The sequence below is a fragment of the Poecilia formosa genome, unplaced genomic scaffold, assembly GCF_000485575.1.
Source record: "Poecilia formosa unplaced genomic scaffold, Poecilia_formosa-5.1.2 Scaffold442, whole genome shotgun sequence".
Classification (NCBI taxonomy): Eukaryota; Metazoa; Chordata; class Actinopteri; order Cyprinodontiformes; family Poeciliidae; genus Poecilia; species Poecilia formosa.
In genome coordinates, this window is record NW_006800381.1 from 296238 (window position 1) to 314405 (window position 18168).

Consider the following 18168-nt stretch of genomic DNA (forward strand, 5'->3'; position numbering starts at 1 on the left):
TTGGTTGGTTGGTTGGTTGGTTGGTTGGTTGGGTGGGTTGGATGGCTGGATGGCTGAACGGATGGATGGACTGAACAACCAGTGATATTTTCTGTCCTGTCTCTTTAAACGCCATTTCTGGCCTCCTGCAGAGAACATCCAGTCTAAATCCACTGGATGTGATTTTTTACTGGACATTCTTCTTCATGTTCCTCACTACTCGCTTTTGGCTCTCTGCGCCCTCAGTACCATGCTTTCTGTGTTCCTGACCGTGTCTTTTCCTGACCTCAGGCATCACCCCAGCCCGACTGCCGGCTCCGTCACAGCAGCCTCCTCCGCGAGCACCGTTCAGGGTAAGCCATCACTCCGCCGCATCAAGGGCCGCATCCACCGGAGCAAGAGCCTGGACAGCATCGACCTGCTCGACTCCAACGTGAGTAAACTGACTGACACGTCGACATTATCTATTAATGAACTATATCGATCGCCTTCAGGCGCTGTAATGTATGACCAAAATGTACAGACCTGCAGACAAAGATAAAATTAATTTCTCACGGCTGGAGGCGCTCAGTGCTGACACAGCCATCTTGAAATAATACGCCACCTAAACAAAGTTGCACAAATCTTAACCCTGTCATTGGGTCACAAAGAAAGCACAACTATTAACTGTTATTTTTTGCAAATGATGTATATACTTATATAGCTGGATGTTTAGAAAGCTTTTGATGGGTTTGTTTTGTGGCTTTGTTGGAACAAATGCTATGAGTTTGCTGACTTATTGCTTAGATTTGCTCATTTTTCTCTTTATAATTGTTGTTTAAGGAAGTCAGCTCTATGCAGAAAAATGTGTGGGCACCCATGTTTAAAGATGTTTGAAAAACAGTGAAGTTGACCCGTTATGCAAAATTTCTATTTTGCACGTTATATTACACGTCCATTTCAGTTTAATTCAAAATTCAAAAATATTTTATTCCTCCCAAAGAGAAAAAAAATTAAATTAAACTACACTTGGTCTAAACTGCTTATAAAAACAGCCCAATCGCTTAAAAAAACACAGTTATTTTTTGGCAATAAGTTAATGTTTTTTGGTATTTTGAAAATGTTTCAAAAATCTGTTCATTGTTAAGTTACATTTGAGGGGCACTCCGCCGTTACCTAGCAACCCCAGCCAAGCCAAGCCCGTCGCCTAGCAACCCAAACAGAAATCCAGCAGTTTTGTCAGTTGGTTTTATTTATATTTTAGAAATTACTTAATCAGCCAGACTTAAGTATAAACTACTCATATTCAATTATTATTATTTTTTAAAATAATTAAGTAGAAATGATTGAAATAACTAATTCAGGCATAAGAAAGACACCTTTCTAGATCACTTTGTAAAACCAGTCCCCACAGTTAAGGTCAAAATTATTCATACCTCTTGTAGATTTAGATTTCTGTTTGTTTCTGAAAGAAAATGAGACGGTTACTGTATCTGTGAAAAAATGATAAGTAACCAGTATTAAAACTTAAAATGTTTGAAATGATTCATTCCAATTTCAACAATATGAGGAAAAATCCTTATTGGGATTGTCTTATTTGTCCATATTTGTCTGGGCCACTTTGGAGCATGACTATTTTCCCAATTAGAAGAAACAGATTAGTCAAATTAAGTGACTACTCTAGGTATAAGTCTGAACGGAGTGTGAATACTTTTTGGACTTAAATGTTTGTATGTTTGAAGAGCACAAACCGCTTCCAGTGACGAGATATTTTGTATATTCTCTTGTGTTGCACATGTCACAGCAGATTCTGTAAATAGAAAATAACATAAGAAGAAGAAAACAGATTTATGTGTATCTGTCAGTTCATGAAGACGCACAAGACACTTCAAAATAATATTTGGTTACAAGTAGAGAGTATGTTGCAGTATAACATATTTTGGAAGAGTATTTTTTGCTAAAAGTTATGAAAGAATAAATGTAGCTTATTATTACCCACCTACCATATTGGACTAAAATGTGAGTTTATGCCAAAAGAAACTGCATGTCGGTTTAAAAGCACTGAGAGCCCTGTAAGAATGAATGAACTCTTAAAATTACCAGAATATTTCAGAGAAAAATCTGATGTGATCTATCAGTAAACTACAAAACTGGGTCTGTCAGCAGGATAGTAATTCAGAACATAACCCCAAATCCAAACAGAAGTAGTTCCCCAGAGACAAAATTGAGAGATTGAGGAAAAGTTCAATGGTTGAATTGTAATCAAATAAAAGGTTGGATTTTTAGGCATTTTTAAGCATGAGATTATAGCACTGCAATATAAAAAGTAAGACTTTTTACACATCTTTATCAGGGATTTAGGTGAAACACATCAAAAGATTATGAAATTCAGCAGCTAAAATGATGCCAAATGTATGAGTGATTACTGTTTGGAATTACCGTAGTCTGCAGCTGCTGATAAAATTAATAGTGGATCTCATTTCCAACATGCACACACAACGCACAGGTTTTAAATAAAGACCAGATTTCCAAGATTTGAACTCGAGAGGTGGAAATTGGAAAGTGCACAGATTAAGAGCACAGATTATCAGCTGTGATGTGAAGAAATCGAAGCAGATCCAAACACTGGTTGCACCTTGCTGTAGACCCAAGGACCTCCTCCTCTGGGGAGTTTTATCGTGTTGACACTTCAGCTATGACCTGACTGTGAATTCAGCTCTATCTTTTCCATCTCGTTAAAAGGATACAACAAAAGCCCTGAGCCGGATGAATTATTGATACAGGAATCGTTTGGCATTAGTGATATGGGCTTTTTGAGAGCATGAGAGTTTTTTAATGCTCCCAGGGTGCATGCATTAAATTTTCATCGTTTCTTTTGCTGCTTTGCAGTTTAATAAAACTGCTTAAAGAAGATTTTATGTGTTAAAAACATTAAGGAGCTTCAGCCGCATTTCCAGCGGCTCTGGGGCAAAAAGAAAAAATTAAATCCAAACTCATTAATGTGGAAAACCTTTATGTCTTTTGAAGGCTATTTTTGTCTTTTGAATAAGGTAACAGATTTGTTTTAACTGACTTGTTTTGGATTTGTTGACTTTAAATTTTTAAAGGTGACCTATTATGCTTCCTTGAACAGGTTATGATAGAGCTATGGCCTATACAAAACATGTTCACCACATTTTTAACACAAAATCATTCTTAGATAATGAGATTTTAGTCTGATCAGTTCTGCTTATTTTGAGCTTCTTTCAGAACGAGCTGTTTTAGTGGCTCCTGTCACTTTAAGTCCAAATAAGATGCAAATCAACGTTTACACTCACAAACAGATGCACAATTATACAAACTTACATTTTTGAAAAGCATAAGTTGAGCCTCCAGGACAACCAACAAGGATTCACATGGCAAAAACAAAGTCTTACTTTGTATTTTCAGCTGCACCACTAGTTTTTATTTTCATTTTTATTTATTTATTTTTGACATTTTGTTTCAATTGAATTCTTTCAAGTGCAAATATTTTAGTAAACTTGACATAATTCAAAATTATTCTACAACTATATATAGCTTTGAGAAACAGAAGTGGAGCATCCTGCACAGCGAACAAGAATGCAGCAAGTGGTTTCTGAATAGAAAGTCAAAAACAGAACACTTGTCTTCTGTTGCGATAAACGCAGCTGAACAAACGTGCTGGAGCGTCGCTGAGGTTGCTAGGTGATGGGCTGGGCTTCGCTGGGGTTGCTAGGTAACGGGCAGTGCCTGCTGATTTGTGACGTTACATTCAGATGGTTTTTGAAACTTCTCATTTTCTAGACATCATAAAACAGCAACATATATTGGTAAAAAAAAAATTGATTGCGTGGTGTTTTTAAGCTCTTAGTCTGTTTTTAGAAGCAGTAGAAACCCAAATGGAAGAACACAAACATGCAAAATGTGGACTTTAAATAATAGATCCCCTTTAAAAAGCCTCCACTTGATTACCTGTCCATGTGATTGTGAGTATTTGGTAACCAAGGAGAAATACAGATGTGGATTTTGAAGCTGAAGAAAGATTTGAGCTTTATAATCGTTTTGGACTCCTCTTTTTGTTTTATGCTTCACATAGCATGATCTTTGCAGATCATGTATTTTATGTATGATCTAAAGGATGACCTTCTCTGAAAACCTCGCAATCTTGTTGTGAGGTTTTTAATTTGTTTTACATTACCTACACAGATGTGCATATTAATGACTCTACATGCACTAATGAGCTACATATTAAGGATGCAGAGCATTATACTATGTACTAATAACAGACTTAATGGCCCCCCGCCTCATTAACATGGTAGACACGGCCTCCATTTTTCACTTTTTAATTTGTCTGACCAAGAAATAATTTCCTATCCATTTTAAATTGGTTCAGGGACCCTACCAGATATTGGTCTTGTGTTGTTCATTTGCACAGTAATATTTCAACTTCCATTAGATTACCTGTGGAAAACTGTTTGCAGGTTAAATATGACTGCAGCTTCTCTCATGATAATGATTTTAACTGCAAAACTGTTGATAAAATGTTGCACCAACTTCATCAACAAGATGCATTAACTTTCATTCTTTGCTTTTATTAGAAAATAATAGAAAAGTAATACATGGACATTTTTTATTTGTTGAATTATTGTTAGTTTGTCTAAAATATTGTTAAACTGTCCAAAGAATAGTCTTGTGTGGAGTTTGTGTAAGTGGGTTTGTTCTGGGTTTTTCCTATCACAGTCTGACAATATGTATGCTTTGGGTTGTTGTGACATTAAGGCCGTGTACAAACATAGCTTGATCTTTATAAAAAGAAAAAAAAAAAAAAAAAACCCCAACAAAACAATTAAAAAAATAATACAAGGGATAGATTTCAGAAAAGTTTCTATCCACTTGTATAAACACAAATCCATCAATTTTTCTGTCAATTAATCGATTAATCAGATTTTTGTTTTTAACTGGCATATTCTGCTGATTTTTCATTGAGGCCTTTTTTGTACAATAATAGAAATATATTAAAAGATGCAAATGAACAAAAAATTAAACTCCTATTTTAAAAATAAATATTTTAAAATGGAAAAACATATTTCTATCCATGCAGTGTTGATTATTTTTGGATTAACCAATTAACAAATGGATAACAAAAGGTGCTAAATATTTTTGTACAGAATTTGAACTGGGTGAAGCTGAAAAGCTACTTGAGGATTATTGGGTAAAACATATTTAATGACAACGTTTTTTTTCTTATCTTAAATGGAAAATGTATATTTTTTTTACAGTTTTTGCCTAATCACTGCTCAGAGCATGTTACTCTTTCAGTAAATGGCTTTTTATTTGAGTCTGTATATTTCAGTTAACAATTAATGAATCACTAAATTAGTTGATGGGTATTTCAATAATCGATTAATCGTGATCAATCGCAATTAATAGCAATTAATCAGATTAATCTTTTCATCTGTAGGTTTAACTTTTATAATTATTGAGATTTGGCCATGAAACATGTATTCTGAATTTAGCAGAAGCTTCAAAACCAATATCAACTTGATTGTGATCAGTCCTAAAAATCGGTGGATTAAAGTGAAAACATTTGGATTATCCTGATTTACCTTCTGTCTGTGTATGGATATCCGCATGAGATCATCTCCTGTTGGGCAAATCCATCCCCTAGTCAAGTCATTTCATTTCTGTGAACTGCGTGATGGATAATTTTTTTTGTGGCTGCAGTGGAACAGCTGATTGACTGACTTACTTTTCTAAAGCCATGTCACAAATGTGAAAACATCACATCACTGAGATATAAGCAGCACGCAGTCCAGGTCGACAAAACATATCTCATATTGGGTTACACTTTATCTGAAGGGTGAGCATCAGACTGACATGGCATAAACATGAAGGAGCCTTCATGAACGTTAACGACTGCTGTCATGAAGTGTCATTTGGTAAATAATGACACTTTGATGTAAAGTTGCACTAAAGGTTGCATTAAAAATCTGTTAAAAGTGTCAGCGCTGCATTATTCGGTAAATAATGCAGGTTTTAAAACAAAGATGCTCTAAAAGTTGCATAAAGGTCAATGAAGTGTCAACTTTCCATTAACTGAGTAAATGATTTAATTTTTAATGCAAAGTTGTGTTAAATGCGGCATTAAAAATGCATTAAATGTGTCAACTTTGCATTATTTAGTAAATACTGCAAATTTTAATGCAGACTTGCAGATCTGTTGAGTGTCAACTTTGTCTTAGATGGTAAATAATAAAACTTTTAATGCAAAACTTAATTAAAACTTGCATTAAAAGTAAGTTATAAGTGTCAGTTTTGAATTACTCAGCAAATAATGCAACTTTAATACAAAATTGCACTAAAAGTTGAATTAAAAGTCAATTAAAAGTGTCAACTTTGCATTACTTGGTAAATAATGACATTTAATGCAAAGTTTCATTAAAAATTGCATTAAAAATCTTTTTAAAAGTGTCAACTTTAAATTATTTGGTAAATAATGACATTTTTAATGCAAAGTTCCATTAAAACTTACATTAAAAGTCCATTAAAATGGTCAGTTTGCATTAAAGGTGTCATTATTTATCGAGTGACACTTCATGACAACAGTCATAAACTTTCATGAATCTCCTTCATATACCAGGTTTATGACAGTATCATGTCAGATTCAACTTATGCACAAATAAAGTGCTGCCCACATTTGAAATGTAAAATTTAAATTCTGGTTGCACTTGATTTTATTTTGAGATATCAAATTCAGGGGGACTGAATTCACAAGCACTCCACACTTCTCACATTTTCATTATAAATAATAAAGCAGGCTCTCTTTCTCACAGTTTAGTCTTCACATCCCATTCTGCTTTGCGAGTCTTCAGTAAGTGACTGAACAAACTGTGCTCATTTGTTTTTACGGCCTGCCACTCAGAGGATGCTTCAAGCAGCAGCTCTGGAGGCCATGATCTCTGCAGGAATCCAGAGTTCAGATGCAAACTTCTGCCTTTTCCACTCTTTCCTCTCTTCCCTCTCTCGCTCTCTTGCCATAAATATATATATATTTTGTCCAGGCAGCGTGTGCACTGGAAGAAAACTTGCTGACTTGCCCAAACTCAAATGCAGCTGATGGAAGTAACGGTCCGCCTTACAGTGAGTGATGAGCCTGCAAGATGCTGAGCTGAGGAGCGCTTTCCATTGCATTCGACTGAAATGTCACAACAGACACAACGATGCTAGCTGGATGACGAGGTTGTCTGTTTTAGTGCACAGCTGAAGCTAGCGTATGAATTCACGTCCGCAGCCATCATTGCTCATCACTGTGGAGCTAAATAATCAATAGTGGTTAAGACTTTGTTTAGATCGATTGCTTTTTTTTGATTGCTTTACTCTCTGTGTTGTCCGGGGAGGACGTTTGGCGCAGGGCCGACTCCTGCTTACATTTGTGTTGGCAAACGTTGCACTTGTTCACAGAAAGCTTGAATCAAATTTTAGTGCTAAGGCTGCAGAAAGCCCTTCGGAGATAAAGCGTGGCGGCAGCGGTGGTGGTTAATAACAGCCTTCAGCGTAGCCAAAGCCTTTGTTTGTCACAGGAGCTATTATTCTGGGTTTATTGACAACACTCCATCTCATTTTAAAGGTGCTGCATTTACAGTATGTTGTTTATTTATTTATGCAGCTTTAGAGAGATACAGTGATCTCTCTGTTTATCACATGAAGAGCGCCGTTCACTTCTGGGATTTCTTGTACTTAAATTTTATCTGCTCTGAAAATACAAACCCACTGCTCTGTGGTCTGTGTTTCAGATGTTGAATTTTTTTTGTAAAACTTTTGCTAATTTTAAATTTTAAAGATTCCCAACGTTTCCAAATCCAAAATTAGGAAAATCCAATCAATAACAATGTAAAATGCGATAAACACGTGATCAGCATAAATAGTTAACACGTTTGATAGAATATTCAATAATTTCACTGAACTCCGATCCAGAACCGCACAGCATTCTGGGGAATGTAGTGAGAGGAGAGACTTTCGCTGCTTTAATTTAATTTAATTTAACTTAATTTAATTTAACTTAATAAAGTATTTTTGAATTGAATTGAATCAAATTTGAATTCTAGCTAAGTAACTCACTCACTCTTTGGTTACCTAGCAACTCACTCACTCTCTGGTTACCTAGCAACAACCTGTTGAGTAACTTGCGCAGCAGCAGTTTCAGGTTTTGCCACTGTGCCTTATAAAATAAAAAACTGCAGCATAGAGTAAAATCTATGGATAAAACAGGAAAGGTCACGCCACCATTTCATACATCTAAAACAAAAAACTAATCAATAATTATCAATATATATACTGATATGACGCTTATATTGTGATGCGTTCATGCAGCATTCTCCCCTAACAAACAGATGTTGAAGGCAAAATAAATAAGCAGAGTAACTTTTCTTGTACTTCCTGTTATCTACTAAAAGACTTGCTCTCGCTCACTTTCTCGCAGCCTGAATGAACAACAGACAAGTTCTGACATGTTTCCTTTAGAATACGCTCATCTGCCTCTAATTATAAAAAAGGAAAGAAGGAAAAGGGCATTTATTCAGAGGTTTGGATGTTTCTTCTGCTTTTAGAAGGTTTGAAATAAATGTTAGTAACTGGGCCTTTTGGTAATGAAAAATGCGTAAAAATAAGGCTTTTTTTATTACAAAAACCATAAATTAAAAAAAAAAAAGTATGTCCAAATAATTAGAAAACTATGCTAAATCTGAATAAAATAGAAGAATATAACTTTTGTTGCCCCACAAAGGATAAATTCAGGATATTACAGCATCAGGCATATAGTTCACACAAAAGTGTTAATTTAATATAAACAAGATTAACAATAACAACAATAGTAATAATGTTTCGTACAAGATTTGTGCACTTATTGGAATACAAATATTGTATTCACAATCTTTCATATGTGCATAATGTGCATGTGTGTTGAACTTAAAAAACACAACAGACTATTTTACAATACAGAATATCAGTGCAGAAAAAAATCGTGTAAAGTGTAAATCATAAGAGTTAAACCAGAAGACCTAAATCTTTAAAAGGACCTTGAACGCCCATCAAGTTACCTTGACCTAGAAGAATTCAGGTATGGTGCGTTCACTGACAGAAAAAAGATTATATTTTTCAGATTCAAAAGAGCAAATCAAGATGAATTTATGATTTTGGTCACAAGCCAAACTCTTAAGATATTTGTGAATTCAGAGATTCCTATGTTTTATCCTTTAAGGGGGTAAAAATTGAAATCTGCTTAAAGAAAGAGCTTCTTTTTGTTAGCTTGAAGTCATCTGAAGGTTGTTTTTTTTGGTGTGTTTTCCTGATTTTCAGACATACAGTATCTACTGCATGCACTGCTCCCTCAGCCGATTTAAAAAATGTTACAGTAATGTTTGCTGCAGAGGGTTCTACCAGGTGAGCTGCAGAGAAAGCTTCAACTGTATCAGCAGGAGCAGCGGCGGCCATAAGCCAAGATGAAAAGCACAATTAAATTAATTACTCCATAACCGATGAGGATCAGTCACCAGCTGGGTCTGAGGTTTGCACTGGTCAGAGTCTTAATCCCTTATTAGTTCTGCTCGCCCTGTTCCACTTTTCAAATCTTATTCTTGGCTGCGGTCTTCCGCGGACAGAGGCACTCCCCTCTAACTACCACAAGCGCCACAAAAAAGGGTGAAAAAAGCCCCGGCGTAAGCACTTATCCGCTGCTCAGTGTTGGAAAGTGCTGCAGATGCATTTACAGAGAGAGCAACTGCAGCTGAATTAACCAATCTGCATATTCAGAGGGCCTGTTATCAGGGGAGGTTGTTCCTGTGCGATGGAGGGCCTTACCTGAGCGGGGCACACCGAGGCAGGGACGGGACGGGCGGGGCGGAGCGGCGCGGATGGGTGCAGGAGATTTATCACCAGCGGCCCCGCAGGAGAGGGGGAGGCGCTGTGATTGGAGCGGCTGATTTCCTCTAAGTGAGACAAGTCTGTTATGTAACAACAGTCGATTGCATGATTTTTTTGTCCTTTAGGTGATAAGCAGCGGAGGCTTGGTTGGATTTAATTCAGGGAAGGTTTTACACAATAGCTGCGTTTCCATTTCAAACGTGCGCAAATCTTTGTCCATGTTCTGCTAAAAAAACGTTTTGCTAACTCAAATCTTGACTTCTCTCTAATGTCTTCTTGTTAAACTCAGAAGTACATTGAGGCTTCAGCTTCGCGAAGCACTTTTAACAACAGAAAATCAAACAAATGTTGAAATGTTACAAACTAAATAAAAGTAAAGTAATAATCTTAAATCATTGTATAGTTATTAAGAGCTACTAAAAAGTGAAAACTGAAATAGCTCCATGCATGATTTCTTTTCTGCCCTTGGGTATTTTGTTTTTTCGCATTACACACTTACAAGGCAGAAGAAAAAGTAGTTCCCATCAACCTGGTCTCATTTGGGCAAGATCTCAATAATTTAGCTACTTTCTAATGTGCTGTTGTTAAACTACATTATTTCAAATAACTTCAGTATTGAAGGTATTTATACTTTCATTTGAGAATCGCTCTTAAAGCTTATAGGTTTTGTATCAATATTTCAGTATCGATCTGCACATCACTAGTTTCCATTGCAGTTTTGTGAAATAAATCTATTTTGATACGGCTGAAAAAAAATGCTTCATCCTAACACTTTTGAAATTTAAATTTATTTTTATAATTTCAATTTGCACAATTCTATGGTTAATGGAAACTCATGAAGGGCAGTAGATCATGCGTGACGTATCTGAGGGTTGCATCGCAGATGTTGAGTGCATTTCTTGAAGCAAGGTCCATGTGTTCACCGATCTGACATATGGCGGGTCACTGTAGGCCGTTGTGCACAGACTGTATTTAAAAGCATTATGTCACACACCGTGTACCAATATGTTGACCCTGTAGAAGTCCCGTCTGACTTTGTTCTCATATTTTCTCATGAACAAAAAAAAACAAGAAAAACCTGAAATAAATGGGGAAAATAATCTGATAAATGCACAAATACTATTGTTTTTAGACCATTTTCAAGCAATATGCCTTAATAATTCAAGTTTGCCCTCTCAAAAACCAAAACTATAATTTTGTAAAAAAAAACTAAAAAAAACTTAACATTGGAACTGGAAGATGCTTTACATATCCAAAATAAAACACAATCAAAACAGTAATACAAATACAAAACAACTAACAACCAAATAATAATTGCAAGAGAATTAACTTTTTCCAATTTTGTCTCATCACAGCAACAAACTTCAAAGTACTTAATTGGGATTGTGAAAGACCAACACAGAATTATTTATTAAGCTTCTTAAACTGCGACCTGAGTCTGAATTTCTTCCAATAAACTGGAGTGACAATAAATATCCTGAATAATTGTGAATTGAAATGAAAACCACCTCCTTCTACAATCACAGACAAATGTTTGGTTGTTGGTTTACCATCCAGAAACCACTTGCTGCATTGTAGTTGGTTGTGTAGGAGGCTCCACTTCTGCTTTTCAGAGATGTACGGTTGTATAATTGCATATGTGTTTGTTTGTTCCAAACTGTGGAAAAGTTCAAGGAAACAGAATACTTGTGTAGGCCTGTCATGATAACAAATTTTACTGGACGACAATTTGTCACAGAAATTATCGCGATAAACAATAATGTTGTTTTGAGACATTTTTCAAGAAATACGGTAAGTTTGTCCTCTCAAAGTTCATTAAAATTTAATTATGTAAAATACACTTAACACTGGAACTGGGAAATGGAAAATAAAACACAACCAAAACAATAAATAAAATGAAAATAACAGCCATTTACAACCAAAGCCATAAATAAAAACCTTCAAAATAATATTAACCTTCAGGAAGGAAATAATTGTTCTCATTTTAGTTTATTAATCACTTATTGTGACAGACTTAAACTTATGCAACATCTATTCTGCACCGGCGTTTCTCATTTTCTTCCTGTGTTTTCATCTGTAAGTGAAGCACAGCACTGATTATTAGACAATTTGTCAGGAAAAATTAACTCTATATAACATTGTCAGTCAGCATGTTTCCACTGTAGTTCTCAGTAACTCATGAAAATCAAATTGTTCAGGCCATCAGGGATTCATTCGCTGACAGGGGAGCATTTAAAGGAAATGACTTGTGCGTTTGAAATGCTTTTAAGGTTGAGCTTGTGTAGCTCATCAACAGAAAAATCACCTCTAGGGAGAGGACTTAAACCGAGATAAAACCCAACAACTCTATTGACTTTCCTCTGTGATTTATAGCAGGAGGAGAGACCTGTATGCTACGTACCAGCCACAGCTGTGGATTACTGTAAACGTGGCAGTAAACCAGCATGTCATAGCATATGGGTCTATTTATACTGCAACAGCAACCTTTTTCATGATAATCCTCCCTTATTTGTATGGGAAGCTGAATGTTCATGTTATTTTTTCACGTTTGAGCCGCTGAGCGGGAGGTCAAGTGAAGGACGTCCAGCAGGGTGATGTAATGTTGTCAGGAACCAAGATGGTGGTCAAGCATGAGGAATGAATTGACTGGGATTGTTGCGCTAAAACTGGTTAATCAATCCTGAGGTTCGTCCCTCACAGCTGTGAAGCCTCAGTGGATTTTAATAGATGTTGGATGATTATTACAGATTCATATTTATTGTTTATATTTGAGGATATACCATGTTTAAGATTAAAAGGTGAAAAAAGCAAAATACTAAATAATCTTACCTTTAAAGAATAAATCTTTTAAAGCAGTAGTTCAAGATTATAAGCAGTGAATGTTTCACTATTTTATGCTCTAATGCGTACAATTAGGCATAACCTTCATATGATTTAAATCCAGATTAGTTGTTAAAGGTAACAGTTAGTCCAAGTGGTACCAACACCAAAATCTACTGTCTTAAAACAACTAAAAACTATGCTTATTGATTACCCTCCTCCCCCACCGTTGCCTCCCCCATCCAGTCCTTCTTGTCTTTGTGTTATGTTATATTATTGTAAATGTATTTTACGTTGGGTATTTATTATTGTTTGAATTTTGCTTTATCGTGAACCAATTTTGTCCTGTCAGTTAATAATTGTGATGTTGTTACTAAAAAAAAAAAAGAAAGAAAGAAAACTAAAAAATGTCGTAACTTTTTATTCAAATGCTTTCTACCAACTTTAAAACCATTGTCATATCTATACTGGAAGCTTATTTGCAAAGACGTCAGTGAAAATTTACACTGGAAATTAAGATAGGAAGCTGTGCACCGCCAATATTATCATTATTATTATTTATTATATGTGGACAGTGTAAATATCACAAAAATGAATCTCCACTGAAACTACTGTAATATTTTTGCTTCTTTTATTGTTTTACTTTTGTATCAAACAGTAGCTCTTACCAGAAACCTCTACGTTTCACTTTAGATACGTTTCATTCAGGAAGATTATTGGTGGTGCACCGACTCCAACCTCAATTTCCAGTGTAAATCATTGTCTAATGATTTAATCACAAAATATTAGGTCCACTGAAACCATTGTAATATTTTTGTCTTTTTGTAGATCTTTACTTTTACATTAGACAGTTGCTCTTGTCAGAAACATCAACATGTTTCTCCTTAAATATGTTTCATTCAGGAAGATTATTGGTGGTGCACTGATTCCGACTTCAGTTTCTGTTGTAAATAGTCATCAAGAAAAGCTTGAAAATTAATTAAATGATTCTCATTTAATTATCTCATTTAATGGCTCTTTCACATTAGCCACCATAATATTTTGGGGACTTGAGTTGTTTTAAGATGGCAGAAGTCAACTTGGTCTTTGTCCTTTTCTGGATTAGCTGTTAGCTTTAGTTTCTAGAACCAACTAATCACACTTTATACAAATTGCTGAAATATATTTTTCTTTTTGTAGTTCCTTGCCTTTATATTAAACAGTAATTCTTATCAGAAACGTTTACGTGTTCATTGATTCATTCAGGAAGACTATTAGTGATGCACCAACTCCAACCTCAGTTTCTGGTGCAAATCTTTGTCTGTAATTATTAATATTATATGTTGAAAGCATAAAAACAACAAAATATTAGGTCCACTGAAGCTGCTGTGATATGTTTTACTTTTTGTAGCGCTTTACTTTCTATATTACACTGAAACATGTACATTTTTCACTTTAAATATGTTTCATTCAGGAAGATTATTGGTGGTGCACTGACTCCAACTTCAATTTCTGTTGTAAATTATCATCAGGAACAGTTTAACGTTTAATTAAATGATGCTGAAATTAGCCACTATGGTGTTTTGGGAACTGGAGTTGTTTTAAGGTGTTAGTAGTTCACTTTGTTTTTGCCCCCTTCTTTATAGGCTGTTAGCTTTAGCTTCTAGAACCAACAAATCAGAACTTACAACAAAATATTAATATATTACCTGTTTGTAACCTTTAAACAAAACAATCCTGAATGGTCCCTATAAGATATTATCAGAATGTTATAACTTAAAAAAAAGGTTATATTCTTTTATATAAAACAAAAACGGTCAAAACAGTTTAAGAAAGGAAGGAGTGTTGGCTCTTTCTGTGCATTGAAAAGTGCATTAGCGGTGCAGCCTGCCGTGTTGCTGCGTCGAGGCCCTGGGAGGGACCATATGCTTGTTTAGGCTCAGGAGCATCCCTTCCCTGCGAACACACACCCAACTTTTTGTCCTCTCCCTCCTCATCAACACACAGAATATCATCAGCCAGCTGGAGCTCAAATTTGGCAGACTGGCTCTTATCACGACTGCATTAGCGCCACCATGAGTGATTTCCTTCACAGATTTCCCGCTGCAGGGCTTCGCCTCTGTCTGGCCTGACATGAATAAGATGTGTTCAGCTGAAGTCCTGCAGAGGGCAGAGTTTAACTACCAAAACGTTCAGAACCACAGGGAATCAAAACATTGTAATGGGGATCTCTATAAACAGAGAAGAGGGGCTGAATCTGCTCTAACATGGAGAAATCAGATTAATTTTGAATGAGTTGACAGCAGAATTTAAATGCAGGAGTTTTTATTTTTTATTTTTTTTAAACAGTGGATTGAGTTGAGTTTTATACCACTGGCACAGACATGTTTAATTAAGTTTAACATCCAGTATTTGTTTTGGAGATCCAGCACTGCTGACTGTTCAGTAAATGTGAACTGCATTTTGTTTTTGTACTTGTTTTTTCTCATTATAGTTAACAGTAAGCCAACCTGTGCATGTGATAAAACATTAATTTCCAATTAAGTTGAGAGGGGAAGAGAAGATTCATTGTGTTGTCTGGCTTGTTTGCGCAGTGCGGTAAATTACCCCAGGGTGATTTTTCTTCCTTCTTTCCTCCTGTTTCTGTTACCTCCCCATCTGCCGGCCTCCCCCATGCTCCTTTTATTTTGGGTCCAAAGGGACCCTCTGATCCAAGACCACCAAGGCCTGAAATTGCCTCACTCGCATCCGGAGCTGAGCTCTCCATAAATAGATAACCTTTTGTGGAATAATTTGAAGGCCTTGTTTGAAGGTCTTGCTTTTCAGGATTATGGCAACCTCATTATTTAAGTTTATGTGGTAATTTACAAGATGGGTCACTTTATGCCTGAGTTTGCAATTTATTTATTTATTTATTTTTTTGCTATTCAGGAAATAAAACTAATCTGCTGCTTTCAGTTTCAGGTGGCTGACTGCAAAATTGTAGTTTGATCAGAAATCGACTGCTTTCAAAGGTTTCGTTTTCATTCTCATTTCATTTTTATATTTTATTTAATTCACTCAGTGATAAATATGTATAGTTAAAGTAACGACTAAAAGAATTCATGAATGAAAAAGAGCAAAAAGAAGTATAAACTTAGAATCTTCACAGAAATAGAAAATTAGAAATTCAACTCAGAAAACTATTTGTATTTCAAATACAAAAAAATACAAACACCACACTTCATCAAAATGCTTTTTAAATTTCTTTTAAATACACAAATAAATTCAGATTGCTGTACCTCCATGAACTGACACCTTTAACTGAAAAGCATCTTTTGATCGTCGCCATTTTGAATCTACATTTTTTTGAAAATATCACTTCCTTTTAAGTTGTATCAGCGTTCTCTTTCTGCAAATCTGTTTGGAATATGATGTGGTAAGAAAAAAAATGTATGTGTTTTGTATATACATTTAACATATTGTACTGAATCAATTCAGTTTAACTATTTAAATGTTGGGCTTGTGTGATTTCTGTATCCATTTCCACTCTAACTACTCTCTTCTGTAAATGAAAAAAATTATGTTTTTAACAAGTACCACTCTTCCACACAATATATCAGATACGGAAAAATCAGTGAGCTATACAAAATATACAAGGCCTTTTTGTTTAGTAATTGCTTTACCTTACTTAAAACAGAAATTGTTTTGTATATTTAAACTTTTTATGTGATTTATATAAGATTCAGAGCAAATGAGAACACAAAAAACTTAATTCATTTTGATTTTTTACATCTCTAATAAGTAATTGTGCATTAGCACTGTTTTATTTACTATTTCTGTTATTTAAAAAGGAAATAGTTTTGTATATTTTTACTTTTTATGATTCATTTAATATTCAGAATGAATGAGAACATCACAAAACTTAATTTATTTTGCTTTTTATATCTTCTCAGACAAGTAATTGTGCATCAGCACTTTTTTTACTGCTAGAATACATCATAAACTTCATTTGACCAATATTTTAGGACAATCTATTACTATCAAACCATTTGTAATGTTTGTAAATTAATGTCTGTTCTGCTTCATTGTCAGAACTGCAATCAGAACAGGATTTTTTTTTTCTTCTAAATTATTTACCTCTCCGGTCAAAACATTGCATTAACTGATTGGAATTGTTCATCTTTATTAGGCTTTCCTTTTCTGTGTTAAAAATACTTATGTGATTGCTTCTCTGTTGCTGCGGCCAAGTCACTTGATCCAGGCAGGATTTGGTCATGTGATCTGCAGGCCTGATGTGTCCAAGCGCTCAGCTGTTGGTGGGAAAAGAGAGAGAGATTATGGGTTCATTTAGGGGATTCTGGGAAAAAAATGTTTTATTATTTTCCTTCTACGCAGTAATTGCAGCTTTGTGCTTTGTCTGTAAAAATGTTTGTGTATACAGCATAAACAGGTGCTTATCTCAGTTCCCTGCTTTTTATTATATTGCCATTTTATGAAACGCCAGACTGGAGTATACAACTGTTGAAGAATTCATTTAAAGCCACAGTTACACTGCAAAAACGCATGTATTGTTGTTTCTAGAACAAATATCTGAGTGCACTTCAAACGAGACGAAGCTAAATTACAAGTAACTTTTCAGTAAGATGTTGAAGTTTAAATTAATAATTCCTTAATATTGATTAAAAAAAATCCTGCCAGATTATTTCACTAATGGGAAAAATGTCTTGTAATTAGTAAAATAATCTAACAGTGGAACTTGAACTTTTTCATCAATATTAAGGAATTATTTTCTTAAAAAATTACTTTCAAGTTAGTTTTGTCTTACTTAAGTGTACTAAACCAAAAATACTTTTCAAGATTTTGTGTTTTTACAGTGCATGAATGGAAAAACATTTTGTACTGTATAAATTCTTGGGTTAAACTGCAAAATTGCTGCCTCATAAAGATAAATCCAACAAGGAGCTTCCCAACAAGGATCTTCCCCTTGTTGGACAAGGGTGAAATTTGAATGTTATATTGATTTTCTTCATAAACCACCATCTCAAATGCTGTAAACACTTTAATTTGTCAAGGTTGCCTCTTACCCTTTGACCTTTGAAGATAGGTACCACCTAGTTGCCAGGGGTAGTAGCTAACCTAACATAAGACTTCGCCGGACACCAGAACTGTATGCATCAGTATTATAATAAATGAAACAGATTTGGGTGAAAGATGAGCTATATCTTATTTTGTGAGGCAGTTGGTAGAATCAGAGCTGAGGCTACGTTCACACTGCAGCTTGAAGTGAGCCAATTCCGATATTTTCACCTTAATGGGACCTGTATCTGAACTTTTCATGACAGTCTGAACAACACAGATTGGATTTTTTTTTTTTTATGCAACCCAGATCACTTGGATATCCGTTCATCTTATCTTTCCAAATGTGACCCGAGTCTGAACGTCCAGGTCGCGTTCATCCGACCTAAATGTCATTGATTCTCGACAAACGTCACTATTCTGCGTCCTGATACG

The 18168-nt window shown here is 35.2% G+C and overlaps 1 protein-coding gene and 1 long non-coding RNA gene across 7 annotated transcripts in view; one reads left to right on the top strand and one right to left on the bottom strand.

The window, feature by feature from the left end:
* Positions 1 to 1111, bottom strand: part of LOC107833751 (uncharacterized) — a 29201-nt gene extending 28090 nt beyond the window's left edge. Inside the window, exon 1 of the long non-coding RNA XR_001659519.1 lies at positions 999 to 1111. This is a non-coding gene — a long non-coding RNA (uncharacterized LOC107833751). The remainder of the gene's footprint in view (positions 1 to 998) is intronic.
* Positions 1 to 18168, top strand: part of tjp1b (tight junction protein 1b) — a 106100-nt gene that overhangs the window by 34828 nt on the left and 53104 nt on the right. For all 6 annotated transcript variants that reach the window (XM_016663759.1, XM_016663755.1, XM_016663757.1 and 3 more), the window contains one exon: positions 271 to 412. In XM_016663759.1, coding sequence (XP_016519245.1) covers positions 271 to 412 — 142 coding nt within the window. The remainder of the gene's footprint in view (positions 1 to 270; positions 413 to 18168) is intronic.